Source organism: Bombyx mandarina, chromosome 12 (genome assembly GCF_030267445.1).
Source record: "Bombyx mandarina strain Sakado chromosome 12, ASM3026744v2".
In the NCBI taxonomy this organism is placed as follows: domain Eukaryota; kingdom Metazoa; phylum Arthropoda; class Insecta; order Lepidoptera; family Bombycidae; genus Bombyx; species Bombyx mandarina.
The window spans coordinates 4,813,063-4,835,197 of record NC_143219.1 but is presented as its reverse complement, the minus strand read 5'-3'; the positions used below and the strand labels follow the sequence as shown (position 1 = coordinate 4,835,197).

The 22,135-nt window shown below is 39.1% G+C and overlaps 3 protein-coding genes across 3 annotated transcripts; all 3 read right to left on the bottom strand.

Annotated features, from left to right (window-relative positions):
• Positions 1 to 1,128: 1,128 nt before the first annotated feature.
• LOC149501758 (uncharacterized) lies at positions 1,129 to 1,434 on the bottom strand. Its single transcript, XM_089731778.1, has one exon. It carries the CDS (start codon positions 1,432 to 1,434, stop codon positions 1,129 to 1,131), a length of 306 nt encoding a protein of 101 aa, XP_089587904.1.
• A 5,885-nt stretch (positions 1,435 to 7,319) lies between these two features.
• LOC149501757 (myrosinase 1-like) lies at positions 7,320 to 11,066 on the bottom strand. The gene is made up of 6 exons (XM_089731669.1): positions 11,036 to 11,066; positions 10,772 to 10,911; positions 9,997 to 10,667; positions 8,967 to 9,275; positions 8,222 to 8,460; positions 7,320 to 7,504 (listed from the first exon to the last, which is right to left on the bottom strand). Exons 1-6 carry the CDS (start codon positions 11,062 to 11,064, stop codon positions 7,345 to 7,347), a joined length of 1,548 nt encoding a protein of 515 aa, XP_089587795.1. The 5' UTR covers positions 11,065 to 11,066; the 3' UTR covers positions 7,320 to 7,344.
• A 6,620-nt stretch (positions 11,067 to 17,686) lies between these two features.
• LOC114243070 (myrosinase 1-like) lies at positions 17,687 to 21,068 on the bottom strand. Its single transcript, XM_089731830.1, has 6 exons — positions 20,942 to 21,068; positions 20,678 to 20,817; positions 19,908 to 20,578; positions 19,299 to 19,607; positions 18,598 to 18,836; positions 17,687 to 17,871 (listed from the first exon to the last, which is right to left on the bottom strand). The coding sequence occupies exons 1-6, from the start codon at positions 20,968 to 20,970 to the stop codon at positions 17,712 to 17,714; spliced, it is 1,548 nt and encodes a 515-aa protein (XP_089587956.1). The 5' UTR covers positions 20,971 to 21,068; the 3' UTR covers positions 17,687 to 17,711.
• Positions 21,069 to 22,135: the final 1,067 nt, after the last annotated feature.

The window sequence follows — 22,135 nt, the reverse complement described above, 5'->3', positions numbered from 1 at the left end:
ACTCAGTTTAGTAAATAAAACTTTTCAATAATAATTAGTGAAACTCAACACACACAACTTTCACAATGACAGGATAAACCGACAGTCTGACTGAGACGGACGGACCGTCTGATACAGACTGAATGACTGTCTGACACGGAATGCCACGACTCTGTCCACGTACCGCCAATTTATAACTGTGGCGTTACGGAGTCTACCCTTCATTTTGTGATATTTATCAAAACAACATTTCATCATTTAAAATAATAATCAAAACCACCGTCTTAATATTACTAAAAGTCGTCAACCACGACACGGCCATTCTGTCACTTTGACGTTTGTGTATCGTTGATATTCCGAACTATTGACCCGGATGCGACATATATATATATATACATTTGTGTGTATGAGTGTGTGTGTGTGTGTGTGTGAGAGAGAGTATGCTTTGTTGTATACAAAATAAATAAACAAGGCGGAACATACGAAAAAGTACAATTGTCAGTCTTATCGCTAAGAGCGATCTCTTTCAGACTTCGATCAAGTGGATAAGAATCATTAGTAAACAAATTTATACGCGGTGTACCTATAGATTGAAATATACATATACAAACACATCAATACATCTTCTTCTTTTTCTCCACCTTATCCCACTAGGTGGGGTCGGCACAGCTAATTTTTCTCTTCCATTCTCTTCTATCAGCCGTCATCTCAACACTCACTCCTCTCTCTCTCATATCGTCATTCACACACTCCATCCATGTCTTCTTCGGTCGACCTCTTCCCCCTCTACCTTGCACTACCATTTCCATACATCTCCTAGTCACATGCATCTTCTCTCTACGCATCACATGTCCATACCACGCTAACCGTCCGCTCCTTAATTTGTTGCTTACCGGGGCCACTTTCACACTTCCTCTGATATACTCATTGTTTATCTTATCCATTTTTGTTACTCCACACATCCATCTCAACATTCGCATCTCTGCCGCATGCACTCCTCTTTCATGCTTTACTTTCGTCGCCCAACACTCAGATCCATACAGCACGACAGGTCTAATGATCGTTTTGTAAAATTTTCCCTTGAGCTGAAGGGGCATTCTACGATCGCATGCTGTTGCAGAGACCTGTCGCCATTTCATCCAACCAGCGTTACTCGTCCCGGTCTATGTTGCCGTCGTTCTGGAGTATAGAGCTGAGGTACTTGAAGTCGGAGCAGACTGGCAGGGATACACCATCTAAGGCGATTGGTGTGAAGTCTGAAGAACCACCAAAATCACAAAACATGTGCTCGGTTTTTGTTCGACTGCTCTTCAAACCCACGTTTTCCAACCTTTCTTTCCATTTTGCCAGTCTCCTCTGTATCTCAGGCCCTTCCACTCCAACGAGAACTATGTCGTCGGCGAACAGCATACACCAAGGCGCCTCTTCCTGTATGTCCGATGTTAGAGCATCCATTATTAGGATGAACAGGTAAGGGCTTAAAGCTGATCCCTGCTGTAAGCCTACCGCCACACTGAACTCGTCGGTATACGCCTAAATTACAACAACAAAAAAGATAGTTGGTTCAACTGTTAAAACTTAATATAATGAGTGGTTACGGTAACAACGTTGTTTGAATATTGTTCATTGACAAAAAAATCGGTTGTCTGTAAAGTCGGTTTACTGACGATAGTTGAACGTGACAACGTCATAAGAAAATACTGATGGAATGGTTTGGACAACAAATGGAAGAAAATTTTAATTTTATTTGTTTGATAGATATTTATGTAAATGTATTATTGTATAGCAGCTGTCCACGCGGATGCATCGCTCACTCAAGTAGGAGAGAGACAGATGTCGAACGATGCCGAACACGGAGGCCGATTGGGCCTCTTTGTCGCTCGTTGCGCGCTCTCGCTTGCACTTCAAGCCTTAAATGGAACGCCTTAGAGCGAGGTAACGCTGCATGAGTCATGTTTTTTCGTGCGTGCAGCCGGCTCTATCGAATTATAAGACGTTGTCACGTCAAAAGTGAAACTGGGGAAGAGTGGAGGTTGTTTTTTTTCGAGTAAACGAGCTTCAGGAATGGTTGGTTCTGGAATTATCCACCGTGTAGTTATTTTTTTAACTAAATAATAGATTTCAGTTTCCAATACATTAAAACGTGCGTCTATGATATTGTATGACTATTAATGATGAAAATGGTATCAGGCCTCCTGTTATCATTTATATTAAACTGCTTTTTTTTCTTTTTTTTTTCTTAGATGGTTAGCCGAGCTCACAGCCCACCCGGTGTTAAGTGGTTACTGGTGCCCATAGACATTTACAACGTAAATCCTCCACCCACCTTGAGTTATAAGTTCTAAGATCTCAGTATAGTTACAACGGCTGCCCTACCCTTCAAACCGAAACGCATTACTGCTTCACAGCAGAAATAGGCAGGGCCGTGGTACCTACCCGTGCGGACTCACAAGAGGTCCTACCACCAGTAATTACGCAAATTATAATTTTGCGGGTTTGATTTTTACTACACGATGTTATTCCTTCACCGTGGAAGTCAATCGTGAACAGTTGTTAAGTACGTTTTTCATTAGAAAAATTGGTACCCGCCTGGGATTCGAACACCGGTGCATCGCTCAATACGAATGCACCGGACGTCTTATCCTTTAGGCCACGACGACTTCATTTAGCTCATTTATTTCAACAGCTACCCGTCGATAGATATAATAGCATACTCGTTCATTGAAGACGAAATATTAGATTTTCTCTATATTATAGAGATATTTGATTTAGGGACGACAAGAACATTAAAGGAACCATTTGTCTTTATGTAAAACGACAAACGAGACGAGGGTTTTCAATTTGCGATTCACGATTTTTTTGCCATTCATTCTCTTTATCGTCAATACATTAACTCCTTAACTTAAAAAAATGATAGGGTCAAAATCACAATATACTAATTTAATAAGGCTAATATTGGTAGATGAGCACGTAGCTGTTAATGCAAACTTCGCTCTTATCAGAAGGCTCAAGGTCACCCAGAGAGCAATGAAAGGGGCTATGCTCGGAGTTTCCCTGGGAGATCAAATTTGGAATGAGAAGATTAGAGCAGCAGCAGAGTAGAGCTATGATTATAGCCAAAAAGACTGAGATTGAAATGGAAATGGGTAGGGTGTATTGCTCACAGAACCCTCATCAACAGCCAATGGTCGCTGGGGCCGAAAAGTTCTCGAGTGGCGATCGGGTACCGGAAGACGTAGCGTGAGTAGACCTTCCACAAGGTGGACTAGGCTGAGTTGGAGGTCGCAGGAATTCGAGCTCCTTCGGCGCCGGGATTTAATAAACGAATTTATTGCTACAAAAACGTCGTTCAATCCCTATAAATTTATTTGTAGCTCTGAGAACTATTCATATATTTCAGCATTCGTACAGCAAGTTTACCAGGCGATCTTATGGTAAAAGTATATTATTGTGGGTCAGTTTTATGTTTAAATGACGACTTAAATAAAATACCAAACTGTCTTTCGCTGTATTTTCTTCAGTTTTCAGGAGTCGTAAACATATTTAAAATAACTTTTACAGCTTAACTCTGCCTTTTTTATTGTAATTATTGCTACATACACATTATTTCCGACGTTTCAAATTGCCTTACAATTTTCCTGGTCTCGGTCGACTGAGGTGTTGATATTGACGCCGGTAAGATTAACGCCATATATCCCCGAATAGTCGAACGAATATAGAAGGATCTATAGTCGGATTTTTTATTAGACGAAGTCAACTGACGTTTACTGTGTTGTCAGTTTTTGATGAAATAAAAATAGTGTTGTGACAAAGTGAACGATTGAAAAAACTCCTGAATTAATGAAATTTCCTCGATTGTCTAGTGAATAGTTGGTGTGCCGAATTGCCGATATCGGGTACGGGGTTCGAATTTTAGGCGTGCTTTGTACATACCAACGGGTTTTCGACGAAATATTATGTTCCTATAGTATCTACCTGTACTGAATACCGAGTGTTTTAAACATTAAGAAAAACATTGCGAGGAAGCTTGTAAGACTGTCCTATTTCCAATACATCATATAGTTGAAATTATAGACGTATAAAATATAACAATTATAGGTAGGTAATGAAAATAAAAAAACTGATTGTAGTTACATACTACTAGTAACATATATTGGAGCACTTTAATACAATTTTATTGTAAAATATAAATAATATTCTTTGATAGTTTGAAATTAATGATTAACTTTTCAAACTCATTATTCATTCATGTGATTGAACGAGAACTGAACGCATCACTATTACTTTAAATATAGCAACATTATTTCACAAAGTGACATTAGCTACTGTCAGCTGGCTTCGTCTAATTAAAAATCCGACTATAGTAGCAACTAGAAGGCTCGAGAAGTACAACGCCATGTATTGTCAGATAGCGAACAATACTAGATATGTGTGGAATATTCTCGATAATTCTAGAGATGTGGTATCAGCTATAAAAGCGTTGCAGAGATGGCATGCAGTTAGTAAGTAATCGGAACTACTCGAAGCGAAACAGCGAACGGATCACCTGAAGCGAAGCGGAAGAAGCGAATTGAGAGTTTTAAAGTTTTTGTTGAGTGTTTTAAGTGTTCTAAGTGTTGATACAGTTTTTGGTTGTACTTTGGTGGAATTTTATTTATCCCGAACCCCAGCGCGTAACCTTAGTCCTATATATTATATATGTATATCTTTTTATTTCCTATCCAGTCTTCAGCAACCCCAACTGGGAAAACATTGCAGTGAATACAGCGAAAATAAATGTAACATTAAGCCGTAGTACCGTTTTAGCAACGGCTACGACGAATGTATTCATAAACGTAAATAATATTCGAATTTTATTTGGATTTTGTGTACTAGTCGGGCGAATATGGTGTTAAATGCTTACAAGATGGCTCAACCATATTCTATAATGGATTTTTCATTCTTCAAACCCGTAATGAATGACATTTTCGTTGCAAAAAAAAGGCCAATTTGTTCTGGTTGAAATCATATTATAGTGAGTGTTGCCAATTTTTTGTACAGAAAAGAATGTTCATTTCCTTTTTGGGTTAGTCGTTATTTGTATGAAGATTCAAAAGCATTTTTTCAGCTGTAAATAAAATAAGATAAAGATTAACTGAAATTACTGTGACATAGAAATAAGTATCTGAAATATAATTCTGCAACCGTTTTTTTTATATCATAATTACATTTTTCATTACCATTATTGAAACAATATCTCATGATTCCTTCAGAATATTCCAAAACCGAAATTACCTTTACAACTAACCAGGGTTGCCCGATGTGGTTGTAATAATATTAAGCTATTTACCCCCAAAAGCGCCTGCTCGAATAATTTTCAAGTTATTACAGTGGAAAATTAGGAGAATAAGACAACTCGAGCGTGAAACGAAACGTGTCCGTATATAAACGTAGTCCTATTCAAATAAAGAACAGCCTTAACAACGTTTCGGTTTACGTTAATATTTGTTTTAGAGTTTTTCAAAGGCTTACACCGAATAACTTGTGTCGTATTCTTAACATTGTCTTTTTTATTAGTATCCTTTTTTGGGCCTGAGGCCGAACCTCGATATGTACGACGGGCAAGTTAGTAGCGGCCACCCACTAAACGACTTCTCTGCAATTTCGCTCAAGCGCCCGTTAGGTATCCAATGTTTACTCGAGATAGAACCCGGAAAAGGTAAGGGGATAATCGTGGTAACACGCCAACTCACTCCAATGACTTCAAGACGACGGCGTCGTCGAGGCGATTTGTCGACTCTTAGCCGGCTGTTTCGGTATGGCGGCATTTTAGGCAGCCTCTGGCGGTAACGCTGGTATTCCCAAATACCCCATTTGGACCAGACCCAGCCCAACTGGTCCGGACACAGCACCAGTAGAATGCGGCACGCTAAGGTGGAGATAGTGCACCACGCGGCCTCGACCCTCTCCGACACCCCTCGATTTTTACGGGAGTTGGAAGAAACCGCTCCATTGACCTCTGGGCTCGGCGGCATCAGATCGTCGCGGAAAGGAAAAAACTCTCGCTCCTCGTTCCATCACTTCCTTTTGCGAGATTACTGGTGGTAGGTGGTATTGCTTAAATGGGTGGACGAGCTCACAGCCCACCTGGTGTTAAGTGGCTACTGGAGCCCATAGACATCTAAGGAAAGGCTAAAGTTTTCGAAGTAATTTCTTGGGTTGTACTGTTTGTCTCTAGCTTAATTTGATATCACTAAATACGTGAAAATTTAAAAACAAAGTAAAAGTTAATACGGATTCCCGGTTTTGTTTTCTCTTCGTCAAAATGAGTCAATTTAACAAAGAAATTCTATACGTTTTGAAGCTTTATTAAAAAAGGGCCAAATTCGACACAAGCCTCACACTATATGTCTACTTTATATATTAGTATTAGATTAGATTATATTAGACTGACCCGGTGGTGCAGTAATTAGGGCCCCTGAGTGTTGCGCCGAGGGCTGTGGGTTCGTTTCCCACATTTCGTGTAACGAACATGTTTGTTTGCTCTTCGTCTGGATATTTATGATCTATAAATGTATCTATACATTTAAACATATATAAGTATGTAGGTCAGTCTTTGGTACCCATAACACAGGTAATCCTTATTCGGGGTCGGATGACCATGCATGATTTGTTCAGTTATATGTATTACATTAGTTAGGCCAGTCTCTGGTACCTATAACATAGGTAATCCTAATTCGGGGTCAGATGACCATGCATGATTTGTTCAATTATATGTATTACATTAGTTAGGCCAGTCTCTGGTACCTATAACACAGGGAATCCGAATTCGGGGTCGGATGACCGTGCGTCGTTTGTTCAATTATATCTAATTTTTATGTTATAGTTACATTAGTACCCATTGCTATCAGACTGTTTTTATTTATTTATTCCTATCTAAGCTGATGGCCTTGAGAGGCTATTTCAGCGTAACCTTAACTAGTAGGTGAGTTCACGGGGCTCAAACCTGACACCAGATTGTATAGAGTAAATAATACTATCCAATTTTAGTATGCTATGTTTTGTGTTCGAAAAGCACCAAGTCTTCTAAATAATTAGCTGTGTATCATTAACGACTTTCATGACAACATCTGGCATTTTCTTCGATAGGCCTTGAGTAACCGTTGGATAGTAAACTAATTTGACTATAGTATTTTCTTTGGTTTTCATGAGAATTTTGTTAAATATATATATTTCTTTTTTATGATTTTACGATTTTATGTTCTATCAAAATGATAATATCTGTAATATTAATCTAAAATATAAAGATTTAAATATCAATGGACAGTATACGAATTAAAATTGAAGAAAGTACGAGGAACTCAATTTAAACATCATTTAATTATTTTATTTTCCTTCGTCGATCGTCATAACATAGCTCTCAGGTTCGTAATCAAAATCCAGGGTCCTTGATCTTACAATTTCTTTGAATACAAAGGCGGATTTTCTCGGTGTCCGTGTGCGTTCTGGACTGTCGTAATCAACTTCATAAAATCCGAATCTTTGCCTGGAAATGTAAAACCACATTATCAGACTATACAATATTATTAATGTTAGTAGTATTATTTACTAGAAATAACAAAATGAGCTTAAGGACTTTGCGATCTTGGACAATTATAGTCCTTATAACAAAGTGCATATTGTTATTATGATAATTTTTATTGCTTTTATAGACAGTCGAGTATACGGCCCAGCTGGGGATAAGTGGAACCGTTGTTCATGAACGCTATCAACGCCAGGGGTATATAGTATTATAGCCATGTCTTGTTTGAATAAGGACGTATCATAGGACTCAAGAAACACAAGGGCGAATAATTCCTGAGAGCACTGCTTATGCAATATAGAGTATAGAACATAAAAAGAACCAAGGTAGAGAGGGTGGATCCAAAGGATCTGTGGGGACGGGATTCTCGACAATCTGAACAGCCTTCAGTCCAGTGACAGGTTCAGTACTCCACTCGAAGTCGGACCTGTGCTTGTGTAACTATAAATGTCAACATTTTATCTAACGATTAGTACTCCCACTTATAGTTAATCATATTAATACTTGATCCATTAATCTCGACTGAGTTATAGAGTGATTCCTAATATGGCATAATACGTCTTCATAAAATCGCTTATATAGTTGCAGGGTCTTGTACCACGACTTCCTGTGTAGCTAAAAAAAGGATAACAATAGATGTAGTACTCGCTAATTTCATAGAAGGTTCATGAGAGTACTTACGTGTAACCACTCCTCCATTCAAAATTATCCATCAAACTCCAAGAAGTGTAGAGTCTGATATCGGATCCATCTTCAATAGCATCAAGAACAGCGTTCAAGTACAACCTAAGATGCGTGATTCGGTCGTTGTCTTCTAAGCCGGGCAGGGTCGCAAAGCCGTTTTCAGTGATGATAATCGGAACGTTATTGTAAAAATTCGAAATTTGTCTCAAAAGTTTGTAGAAACCCCATGGTGTGGTCTATCAAGTGATATACAAACAGGTTCGTTAATTACATCAAATACTATAGAAGCATACTATAGAAGCACTTTAAAGACTCATATCGTAGTTTGAATAGGTTTTAATATTTTTGGGATTCATAATCATAAGTCAATCGTAGACTTAGTTACAAAGTTTATTTTGGTTTTAGATGACATCGTTGCTGCGCTCACGGTTATTTTATGGTAGCAAGACAAAGGGCAATCTAGAAATTGTTTAGTGTACAAAACGCGACTTCTAATGGCCACAGTGGAATTGCAAACTGAATTGGCATAGTATATTGGATTTCTTAACTTACTGCGTACATTTTACTTAAATAATTTAAAATTATGAGCCAGGACCCGTCACATCGTGTATATGTACCGATGTAACTGGAATTATAATCCTATGTATATAGGGATTTACCTTGTGGTGTATATAGGGCTTAGAAGGAATATCAATACAAGCTATTGGAAGACAAGTAAGTAGTTTTCAAGCAAGAAGCTTACCTTAATTCTGGTGTCCGTACCAATAGCCCATTCATCCTTAGCATAATAGATTACTCCAGCATCATCAGAATAGGAAGGTATTTCGTAGCTGCCCACTACTGACTCGTTTCTATATGCCAAATAAGTCGAATAATGATTTAAACCAAAAAAGTCTGATGTCCCACGGATGTATTGGACTTCTTCAGGACTTAGCTCTGGGAACCGTGAGCGTAAAAAACCTTGCTCAGCACTCTTGGCTGCTACACGTTGTTTGACTATTTCGGGATAGTCACCGCTGTCAGTGAATATAGGGTGACCGTATTGACCCCACTGTAAAAGAATTTTAAAGTTTTACTGCTTTAATAAGTAGAATTAAAATTTATATTAGTCTCGCGAAGGGTTGTGAAACTGTAGGCGACATCAAGTTTTCGATGGATTTATGTCGTCGTGGCCTAAAGGATAAGACGTCCGATACATTCATATCAAGCGATGCAACAGTGTTCGAATGCTGCAAGCGGGTATCAAATTTTTTAATGAAATACGTACTTAACAAATGTTCACGGCTGACTTCCACGGTGAAGAAATAACATCGTGTAATAAAAATCAAAGTCGCAAATTTTTAATTTGCGTAATTTCTGGTGGTAGGACCTCTTGTGAATCCGCACGGGTAGGTACCACCACCCCGCTTATTTCTACCGTGAAGCAGTAATGCGTTTCAGTTTGAAGGGTGGGGCAGCCGTTGTATCTATACTGAGACCTTTGAACTTGTATCTCAAGTTGGGTGGCGTATTTACGTTATAGATATCTATGGGCTCCAGTAACTTAACACCAGGTGGGCTGTGATCTCGTCCACCCATCTAACCAATAAAAAAAAAAAGATTTATATAAAGCATTATTATTGATATTGTAGGCAAATGACAATACCGTTCACCGGTAGTCTCTAGCAGTTTAGCAAATATGCAATGCCAGAGATACAGCCGAGCCGCTGTTGGCTATTGATTATGATTAGAGTATACATCAGATACATTTTTTAGTATATACACGAACAAACCTCGAATAAGTTCATTTCATTCGCGGCGGTAATATCTTCCTCGCGATCGCTTTCAGGTTCATACCGTTGGCAACTAATGGTTATAGAGATATTTCCATTTTGGGTAGGTCGGAATTCTTTGTCATAGATATGATAGGCTTTAGCGTGAGCTAAAAGAATGTTCTTCCCACACAAGTAATCAGCTACTCCGCTCATAGTGTATGCTGGAGCCATCACACCATTACCATAACCTTGGAAACAAATTTCTTTCGGTTCGTTTATAGTGATCCAATTTTTAACTCGATCACCAAATTTTTGGAACAGAACTCTAGCGTAGTCCGCATACCAATCGACAATATATGGGTTCGTCCAAACTCCCATATCTTGTAATTTCTGTGGTAAGTCCCAGTGGTAAATTGTGAGCATCGGCTCAATATTGTATTTGAGTAATTCGTCAATCAGATTATTGTAATAGGCAACTCCAGCTTCATTTATATAATCTGGGAAACTCGTGGGTAAAATACGAGTCCAGGACACAGAGAATCTGTAATAATCAATACCAAGTTCTCTTATCATTTCAACATCTCGTTTGTAAAGTTTATATGAATCATTTGCGATGTCTCCTGTAGAGTTGTCAGCCATGGGACTGGGTTCTTTGTGGCAAATATGATCCCAAATGTTTTCAGTCTTTCCTGCAAAGAGCATTTAAATTGATTACACTCTTTATTAAATTTAAACTAACAGCTTAAATGTACCTTGATTAAGAGGCTTAAATGTACAATTATAATACATTTACCATCAACATTCCAAGCGCCTTCTATTTGGTATGACGCAGTTGCGGTACTGAACATAAACCCTTCAGGAAATCTGCGTGGATTTTGGCAAACACATACTCCAATTGCACTCGTTAGAATGCTAAAGGATAACAGTAATGATCTATAAACGAAAGAAAAAATGATACATAGGCTTACTACAAAAGAACAACATAATAAAATAATAGAAAATTTCTCAGTTTGACAATGGACACTTAAATCAGTGTAATAAATAATAGTATACTTACAACAAATTAGCGAATGGTAAACGCAGCATTGTTTGTTGTTCAAATGTAATCCAACCCTCTCACTGCGCAATTTATAGAAAACGAAATTTATCTTTCTGATAGATTATCAGACGATTTTATAGAAGAAGTTGCTACAAAAGATAAAAAGCTACAAGAGAGATCACACTTATCATCCAGTTACAGATCAAAAAACTTCACTAAAGTCTTTCGTAATATTTTGTTAGAATTTGGTACAAATCAGTAGAGACCAAATTGCCACAATGCATTTAGTCAGCGTAGAAGAGCAACCGAGAACCCCAGTCCGCTCTGAGATAAGTTGTTTCAAGGTTAATAGAGAATTAGTAGAATTAATAGAGAAATAAAGTGTGAATGCCAGTTTGAGACATGAAGTTGAACTGTTGACACCGGAATAATCGGTAGCTTTTTCTCTTTCAATGTGTTTGTATACGTATTAGGAAGTTTTCAGTGTTAAGAACATATCTAAGTTGCTGTATATCGAGAAGTGCTCTTTTTTTAAACATTGTTTGAAGAAGTAGCTGATGCTTTGGGAGCACTAGAAAAGTGGAACTTATATTAAAACGAATAATATATGTATTATAAAATTAGTCTTTTTAAAAAGTGTGGGCTCGAAAAGGGTGTAGCTTCGAATGAAATTTTCTATGACATTCTTTATCGAAAAGGTTCAGGAAGACGAAACTTACAGCGAAAGCCTAGCCCTTGCATTTCTAGTTTTCAGCCCAATCCGAGTAAGGCAAAAATTTTTTTTTTTTTTTTTCTTTTTTGATTTCCTTTGTAGGCAGACGAGCATACGGCCCACCTGATGGTAAGTGGTCACCGTCGCTCATGGACGTCAGTAATGCCAGGGGCAGAGCCAAGCCGCTGCCTACCAACTGTAGATCTGACTTTGATTGTTTTGAAGTTGATAAGCACCAGGAGACAAATACAATAATACTCTTAGTAAATTGCCTTTATACTATTTACTATTACTACTATCAGTAATACCAAAGATTCCCTGTCGTTTTTCAGGATAACTATTTTTAAGGAAAAATAAGTATTCAGAGGCATGGAACTCCTTGGGCTCACGGTTTGCTCCCAACGTACGGGCGTCTCCTTAAGTGCGAGGACCTCGTAGGAGGTTCGGAGTCGGCACGGAAAAAAAAACTATGTTACGGCTTGAATTACCAACTCTTTTGTCGAGCCCTTCGATGCAAGCGACGGGTTCGACGAGAACGATGACCGGTGCTTGAGGTAGCTAAAAGCACCGCTAGTGAATCGGGAGGATCCGAAATGACGTGTTTGGGGCGACGTCGACTGCTTTCCATTCTGTCCGCAGGATCGGGAATGTAGTTTACCGGCAGCCACGATGAGAGGGTTCTCGTGTCGTGCCACTTTATCGAAGTGACGCGTGAAGCGAAGACGCATAGTCTTATCGAAGTACCGTTCCGACGCTGACTTCATGTATTTCTGGATAGATTCGAGGCCTAAGTCGTCGTGTAGGTCAACGTTGCTCACGAACCACGGAGTTCCGACGGCTAACCTGCAAAAGCGGGATTGTAGAGATTGGAGGGTGTCTATGTGTGTGCGGGCCGCGTGAGCGAACACCACACTCGCGTAAGTCATGACGGGCCTTATGCAAGTTTTGTAAAGTGTCACCTTGTTCCGAAGGGACATTTTACTCCGCTTACAGATCATGGGGTAGAGTCTACCGAGAATAAACGCGGCACGGTCACGGACTGATTTTATATGCGGACGGAATGTCATCGATGCATCCAGGGTAACGCCCAGGTACTTGACCTTCCTGGCCCAGGGTATGGGTTGTCTAAAGAGAGTAATCGGGGGTGTGAGATTCCTCCTCCTAATCCGGGAGGAAATCCGTGTGGAGCTTCCCCTCTGAAATAGCACCGCAGTACTCTTCGCTGAGTTGATGTCTATGCGCCATTTTCGGAACCACTGTCCTAGGGCTAGGGCTGCGCTCTGAAGCTTTTTCGCGATTAGGGACTTGTTTCTACTGGAATAGTAAACAGTCGTGTCGTCGGCGAATAAAGCTAAATGGGTCGGCTGGTTACGCCTGTGCGGCCGTGCGGGTATATAAAGCGCGCCGACGTCGCGCCGCTGCTTCCTTGCCGAACCCGTCGCTAGCGACGATGGGCTCGATGAGTAAATTTACCCACAGGCACGTTTGTTTTCTATTGTTAAAAGATTAGGTTGACACGTCATTAGTAGTTATTAAACTGTAATTAAGTTAAACTGTGTAATAATCTGTAAGTATTCGTAATTTAGTTTTATTATAAGTACGTGTTTACCAAACAACGTTCTGTTAGTAGATACTACTTATTGTAAGAATGCCTCGAAAAAGATCCAACCTCTCCCAGTGCAGCAGGAATGGTAAAAGAATGAGATTAGTTCGATCACAGGAATCTGAAGAAAATCATGAGGAAAGACTCACTATATCTCAGGAACGTCAGGCGAGGCTTCGTGTTGCAGATTACAGAAACTTCGGCTCAGCGAGAATCTCGATTGAGTTCACATCGTTCTCAAATAAGTCGTCGTCGTGGCCTAACGGATAAGACGTCCGGTGCATTCGTGTTGAAGCGATGCACCGGTGTTCGAATCCCGCAGGCGGGTACCAATTTTTCTAATGAAATACGTACTCAACAAATGTTCACGATTGACTTCCACGGTGAAGGAATAACATCGTGTAATAAAAATGAAACCCGCAAAATTATAATTTGCGTAATTACTGGTGGTAGGACCTCTTGTGAGTCCGCACGGGTAGGTACCACCGCCCCGCCTATTTCTGCCGTGAAGCAGTAATGCGTTTCGGTTTGAAGGGTGGGGCAGCCGTTGTGACTATACTGAGACCTTAGAACTATATCTCAAGGTGTGTGGCGCATTTACGTTGTAGATGTCTATGGGCTCCAGTAACCACCTAACATCAGGTGGGCTGTGAGCTCGTCCACACAGCTAAGCAATAAAAAAAAATAAAAAAAATAATGGCCACTCGAATTAGGGTGAACAGGGAACAGCGTGATGCACGTTTGTCCATCGATCGTGAATTTTATGCACGATTGCGTGATTTTTTTTTAAATTTTTTTTATTGCTTACTAAGGTGGACGAGCTCACAGCCCACCTGGTGTTAAGTGGTTACTGGAGCCCATAGACATCTACAACGTAAATGCGCCACCCACCTTGAGATATAAGATCTAAGGTCTCAGTATAGTTACAACGGCTGCCCCACCCTCAAACCAAAACGCATTACTGCTTCACGGCAGAAATAGGCAGGGTGGTGGTACCTATCCACGCGGACTCACAAGAGGTCCTACCACCAGTAAAAAAGAACCACTAGAATCTGAGACTGTCACTGATAGGGAATCCCGCCTGAGCTTCTCAGAGGGTTTGGACAGCAAATGCCCGGTCTCAGGAGACACTTGAAGAACGAGAAGCACGTCTCACTGCCGATCGCGTGTCCAGTGAGCTTATGTTTCGTGATCGTTTCGATACCCTATTCAAAATTTTAACCAAATTACGAAAACAACGAGATAAACTTGAATGAATTGTTTGGAATTTTTAAAGCATTGTCACATTTTATGAAGAATTATGATCCATGGTGACATTACAGGGCTAATGGTTGTAGGGCGTATTGTGAGCTCGCAAGAATAGCTACAACCATCCTTCCAGTTTCAACTACAAAGTAGTCATGTCTTTCCACTCGCTTGTTTCTTCTGTCAACCACACTTTATGGTTGGAAATCTGTGATATTCAATTTCTGTCTCCAAGACTTTGCTAATTAGAACAATGTAGAAGGCCTTGCTGTAGTTCATATAGATGACGACCATTTGGTCACCTTTGTTTTTTTGTTTTATTTTATTGACAGGTGGTGTTAAGTGATCACCGGAACCCATCGACTTATCACAACGTCGATGCCGCTACACGCGTTGACATGAGCACATTAACTACCAATGTTCTTCATTAACTCTGTGCACTCCTAATATTCACAATATAAACTTAATTTGAATATATTAATAATTTCTAATTAATTTCACACAATTTAGTAGAGACGCTTACGACCAGTTAGAACACCTGTCTTAATAATACTTCGAGTGAATTACGTGTAACACACTGATACGATTTCAAAACAGATTTGTTAATATAAATTTTATTTTAGGTTAAAATCGAGATATAAACACTATTGTTTGAATTCGGAACGTCAAAAGTGTCAACGAGCGACGTCCGCTATGACACTTTTCCCTTTTCAATTCCAGCCGCCAAAGGCGACACATCGATTTCATATTTCATATATTCATATATCTTTAATTTGTCACTTATGGACAACTTTATTTTTATTTTTATTGCCCTTGTAGGCAGACGAGCATACGGCCCACCTGATGGTGAGTGGTTACCGTCGCCCATGGACTTGAGCAATGCCAGGGGCAGAGCCAAGCCGCTGCCTAACACAATAAAGATATCAAATTAATAAATACAGCCCACTCTCATTCACCACAACGCAACACTATACTATAATTATTACGCTATATAGTCACATATGTACTGGTAATACTGAAAGCCTAGCCTAGTAAATATTATAGGTGTGGTTATGCAGGGGGAGGGTGATGGGAGAGATGTGCTCCACACTAAACGCTTCACTTTCCCCCTTTGCCTTTTCATGAGTTCTGTCTCATGCGAAGCTCGGACGCGGGTTGTTGAGCGACAGGAGGCTTTAGTCAGTTCGACTCCGATATTCCCCGCCCTCCATCCCCAGGGGAGGGCGGAAGTCCGGCGATTTCCTCCTGACCAAAAAAAAAAGGTGTGGTTATGCAACTACACGGTGGTTTTGTTTTCTTGAATGTATTCCATGCCGAAGGCAATTGTAGTAATCAAATCCGCAAATTATAAAAAATGTTATTACTGGCGTGTTTTGTGTGGGAAGAACGTGGTCCACCGTATTGGCTGAGAGGACAAGAACACAAGCAAATAATCTCGTCTTTCTACTCTATAGCTATTGTAATTCTGAGATAGCTGATTACTTTACAAACACACGCCAAACTGCATCTTATGAGTCGGGCTTAGCAGAGCGACGATATTGAAGGTTTTTCACTGGTGGTAGGGTCTCTTGAGAGTCCGCACGGGTAGGTACCACCACCCTGCCTATTTCTACCATGAAGCAGTAATGCGTTTCGGTTTGAAGGGTGGGGCAGCCGTTGTAACTATACTGAGACCTTAGAACTTGTATCTCAAGGAGGGTGGCGCATTTACGTTATAGATGTATATGGGTTCCAGTAACCACTTAACACCAGGTGACTGTGAGCTCGTGCACTCATCTAAGCAATAAAAAAAGAACTTAAATCCTATTTACTTGCTACTACAATAATTTATCAAGAATCTTCAAGTTACTTCCAGTGTTGTTACTGTTGTTTTGCAAAAAAATGCCACCCGTCGACGCTCACCTCGGGATCAAAGAGATGCTCGACAGTGAAGAATCTTGGATGGCAATACTCTACTTCTGTGAGTCCACCATCTTTTTTTATTGCTTAGATGGTTGGACGAGCTCACAACCCACCTGATGTTAAGAAGTTACTGGAGCCCATAGACTTCTTTCTACAAGGTAAATTCTGCCACCCATCTTGAGATATGAGTTTTAAAGTCTCTTCGTCTGGATATTTATGATCTATACATTTTATCTATACATTTAAACATATATAAGTATGTAGGTCAGTCTTTGGTACCCATAACACAAGTAATCCTAATTCGGGGTCGGATGACCATGCATGATTTGTTCAGTTATATGTATTACATTAGTTAGGCCAGTCTCTGGTACCTATAACACAGATAATCCTAATTCGGGGTTGGATGACCGTGCGTCATTTGTTCAGTTATATGTCATTGTTATGTTATAGTTACATTAGTGGCTAACAAACTGTTTTTTATTTTTTTTCCACCTAAGCTGATTGGCTTGAGAGGCTATTTCAGCGTAACCTTAACTAGTAGGTGAGCTAACGGGGCTCAAACCTGACACCAGATTGTATAGAGTTAATGCTGCTATCCAATTTCAATATGCTATGTTTTGTGTTCGAAAAGCACCAAGTCTTCTAAATAATTAGCTGTGTATCATTAACGACTTTCATGACAGCATCTGGCATTTTCTTCGATAGGCCTTGAGTAACCGTTGGATAGTAAACTAATTTGACTATAGTATTTTCTTTGGTTTTCATGAGTTTACATACTAGTTTTTGCCTGCGACTTCGTTCGCGTGGAATAGTTACTTTCGCGTATATCTACATATAGTGTAAGCTCTCAAAAGGGAAAAATACCCCGATTTTGTAACATTCTTTATTGGTGCTCCGTTTGGTTCTATTGGTCCTATTGGTCTTAGCGTGATATTATATAACCTATAGCCTCCCTCAGTAAATGGACTATCTAACACTGAAAGAACTTTTCAAATCGGACCAGTAAGTAGTACCTGAGATTAGCGCGTTCAAACAAACAAACTCTTCAGCTTTATAATATTAGTATAGATGATTTATATTTCTCTTTTATGATTTTACGATTTTATGTTCCATCAAAATGATAATATCTGTAATATTAATCTAAAATATAAAGATTTAAATATCAATGGACAGTATACGATTTAAAATTGAAGAAAGTACGAGGAACTCAATTTAAACATCATTTAATTATTTCATTTTCCTTCGTCGATCGTCATAACATAGCTCTCAGGTTCGTAATCAAAATCCAGGGTCCTTGACCTTACGATTTCTTTGAATACAAAGGCGGATTTTCTCGGTGTCCGTGTGCGTTCTGGACTGTCGTAATCAACTTCATAAAATCCGAATCTTTGCCTGGAAATGTAAAACCACATTATCAGACTATACAATATTATTAATGTTAGTAGTAGTATTTACTAGAAATAACAAAATGAGCTTAAGGACTTCGCGATCTTGGACAATTATAATCCTCGTAACAAAGTGCATATTGTTATTATGATAATTTTTATTGCTTTTATAGACAGTCGAGTATACGGCCCAGCTGGTGATAAGTGGAACTGTTGTTCATGAACGCTATCAACGTCAGAGGTATATAGTATTATAGCTAAGCCTTGTTTGAATAAGGACGTATCATAGAACTCATGAAACACAAGGGCGAAAAGTACAAATAATTCCTGAGAGCACTGCTTATGCAATATAGAGTATAGAACATAAAAAGAACCAAGGTAGAGAGGGTGGATCCAAAGGATCTGTGGGGACGGGATTCTCGACAATCTGAACAGCCTTCAGTCCAGTGACAGGTTGAGTACTCCACTCGAAGTCGGACCTGTGCTTGTGTAACTATAAATGTCAACATTTTATCTAACGATTAGTACTCCCACTCATAGTTAATCATATTAATACTTGATCCATTAATCTCGACTGAGTTATAGAGTGATTGCTAATATGGCATAATACGTCTTCATAAAATCACTTATATAGTTGCAGGGTCTTGTACCACGACTTCCTGTGCAGCTAAAAAAGGGATTACAATAGATGTAGTGTTCGCTAATTTCACAGAAGGTTCATGAGAGTACTTACGTGTAACCATTCATCCATTCAAAATTATCCATCAAACTCCAAGAAGTGTAGAGTCTGATATCGGATCCATCTTCAATAGCATCAAGAACAGCGTTCAAGTACAACCTAAGATGCGTGATTCGGTCGTTGTCTTCTAAGCCAGGCAGGGTCGCGAAGCCGTTTTCAGTGATGATAATCGGTACGTTATTGTAAAAATTCGAAATTTGTCTCAAAAGTTTGTAGAAGCCCCATGGTGTGGTCTATCAAGTGATATACGAACAGGTTCGTTAATTACATCAAAAACTATAGAAGCATACTATAGAAGCACTTTAAAGACTCATATCGTACTTTGAATAAGTTTTAATATTTTTGGGATTCATAATCATCAGTCAATAGTAGACTTATTTACAAACTTTATTTTGGTTTTAGATGACAGCGTTGCTGCGCTCACGGTTATTTTATGGTAACATGACAAAAGGCAATCTAGAAATTGTTTAGTCTAAAAAACTCGACTTCCGATGGCCGAAGTGGTATTACAAACTGAAATGGCTTAGATTTCCTAACTTACTGCATACATTTTACTTAAATACTTTAAAATTATGAGCCAGAACCCGTCACGTCGTGTACATAGGGATTTACCTTGTGGTGTATATAGGGCTTAGAAGGAATATAAATACAAGCTATTGGAAGAAGAGCAAGTAGTTTTCAAGCAATGAGATTACCTTAATTCTGTTATGCGTACCAATAGCCCATTCATCCTTAGCATAATAGATTACTCCAGCGTCATCAAAATAAGAAGGTACTTCGTAGCGGCCCACTACTGATTCGTTTCTATACGCCAAATAAGTCGAATAATGATTTACACCAAAAAAGTCTGATGTTCCACGGATGTATTGAACTTCTTCAGGACTTAGCTCTGGAAAACGTGAGCGTAAGAAACCTTGTTCAGCACTCTTAGCTGCTACACGTTGTTTGACTATTTCGGGATAGTCACCGCTGTCAGTGAATATAGGGTGACCGTATTGACCCCACTGTAAAAGCATTTTAATATTTACTGTTTTAATAAGTAGAATGAAAAAAAATATTGGTCTCGCGAAGGGTTGTGAAACTGTAGGCGACATCAAGTTTTCGATGAATTTATATAAAGCATTATTAAGGACATTGTAGGTATACGAGAATACGGCCCACCTAATGATCAGTAGTCTTTAGCAATTCAGCAAATTAGTGGACATCGGCAATGCCAGAGATACAGCCAAGCCGCTGTCGGCTCCTGATTATAATTAGAGTATACAGCAGATACATTATTGATTTTCGTACATGCATGAACAAACCTCGAATAAGATCATTTCATTCGCGGCGGTGATATCTTCCACGCGGTCGCTTTCAGGTTCATACCATTGGCAACTAATGGTTATAGAGATATTTCCATTTTGGGTAGGTCGGAATTCTTTGTCATAGATATGATAAGCTTTAGCGTGAGCTAAAAGAACGTTCTTCCCACACAAGTAATCGGCTACTCCGCTCATAGTGTATGCTGGAGCCATTGTACCATTACCATAACCTTGGAAACAAATTTCTTTCGGTTCGTTTATAGTAATCCAATTCTTAACTCGATCACCAAATTTTTGGAACAGAACTCTAGCGTAGTCCGCATACCAATCGATAATATATGGGTTCGTCCAACCTCCCATATCCTGCAATTTCTGTGGTAAGTCCCAGTGGTAAATTGTGAGCATCGGCTTAATATTGTGTTTGAGTAATTCGTCAATCAGATTATTGTAATAAGCAACTCCAGCTTCATTTATGTAATCTGGGAAACTCGTGGGTAAAATACGAGTCCAGGACACAGAGAATCTGTAATAATCAATACCAAGTTCTCTTATCATTTCAACATCTCGTTTGTAAAGTTTATATGAATCATTTGCGATGTCTCCTGTAGAGTTGTCAGCCATGGGACTGGGTTCTTTGTGGCAAATATGATCCCAAATGTTTTCAGTCTTTCCTGCAAACAGCATTTAAATTAAGTTTATTTATTAAATTTAAATTAACAGCTTAAACGTACCTTGATTAAGAGGCTTAAATGTAATTATAATACATTTACCATCAACATTCCAAGCGCCTTCTATTTGGTATGACGCAGTTGCAGTACTAAACATAAACCCTTCAGGAAATCTGCGTGGATTATGGCAAACACACTCTCCAATTGCACTCGTTAGAATGCCAAAGGATAACAGTAAAGATCTATAAACGAAAAAAAAAAATATACATAGGCTTACTACAAAGGAACAACATAATAAAATAACAGAGAATTTCTCAGTTTGACAATAGACACTTAAATCAGTGTAATAAATAATAGTAAACTTACAACAAATTAGCGAATGGTAAACGCAGCATTGTTTGTCGTTCAAATAAAATCCAACGCTCTCCCGGCGCAATTTATAGAAAACGAAATTTATCTTTCTGATAGATTATCAGACGATTTTATAGAAGAAGTTGCTACAAAAGATAAAAAACTACAAGATAGATCACACTTATCATCCAGTTATAGATCAAAAAACGTCACTAAAGTCTTACGTAATATTTTGTTAGAATTTGATACAAATCAGTAGAGATCAAATTGCCACAATGCTTTTAGTCTGCGTAAATGAGCAGTCGAGCACCCCAGTCCGCTCTGAGATAAGCTGTTACAGAGTTGATAGAATTAACACGTTCACTGCGTAACAGGCCGATATCGGCCTGCCGCGGTATTTCAGCTGGTGCGGACGAAGAAAACTTTGTCCCTTTCGCTTGTGCGAAATGATCATCTCAGGTGTTTGTAAAAATTTGACAGAGACAAATATATATTTCATCTTGCGGTCAAAATTGTAGGTGATCCCCATCAATACATATCGGCAGGCTTTTATCGACCTACCAACGCACTGACGGTGAAAAACATCCGCTAAGTGCGGCAGTGGGCCTATTTCGGCCCGCCCTCCCAACAGGCAGCTAGCGACCCGATACCACATAGAGCGCGCGCCCCGCCATTTAATGTTGTGCTATCTAACTGATCTGACGTAGCATTCGATATATTCAACGATGGCAAGCAATAAAAGAAAAATACAAATTTTGGAAAATAGAGTAATTCGCCCTGCAGTTATTAACAGTGGTAGTGACAGCAGTGAAGAAATATTTTCCACTAAGAAAAATAGAAGAAGTTGTAAATAAATGTTCACGGAAAACAAAGCACAAGCGGTAAGTTTTGTTTACTACCTACATATATCAACATATCAGCCTTAGACTCATAATGACGTGGAGTTTTTTTGTGTAATACCATCCTTAATTAATTAATTCTTAAATTATTTTTTTGCTTTTAGTGTTATAGTATCTGCCGATATATTTCAATGCCGATATTTTGTTATAGTGTCTATTTTGAACATATTACCAGTGTTCCAGTGGCTGCGCATGGCTTTCGTGCATGAGCTTTGTACTGACTCCGCTATTTTTCTGCGAGCAATGTAGGGCGTTTTTTGCACTACTGTTTCTATTATGGTATGTTATGGCACTGTTTACTTACTCAATA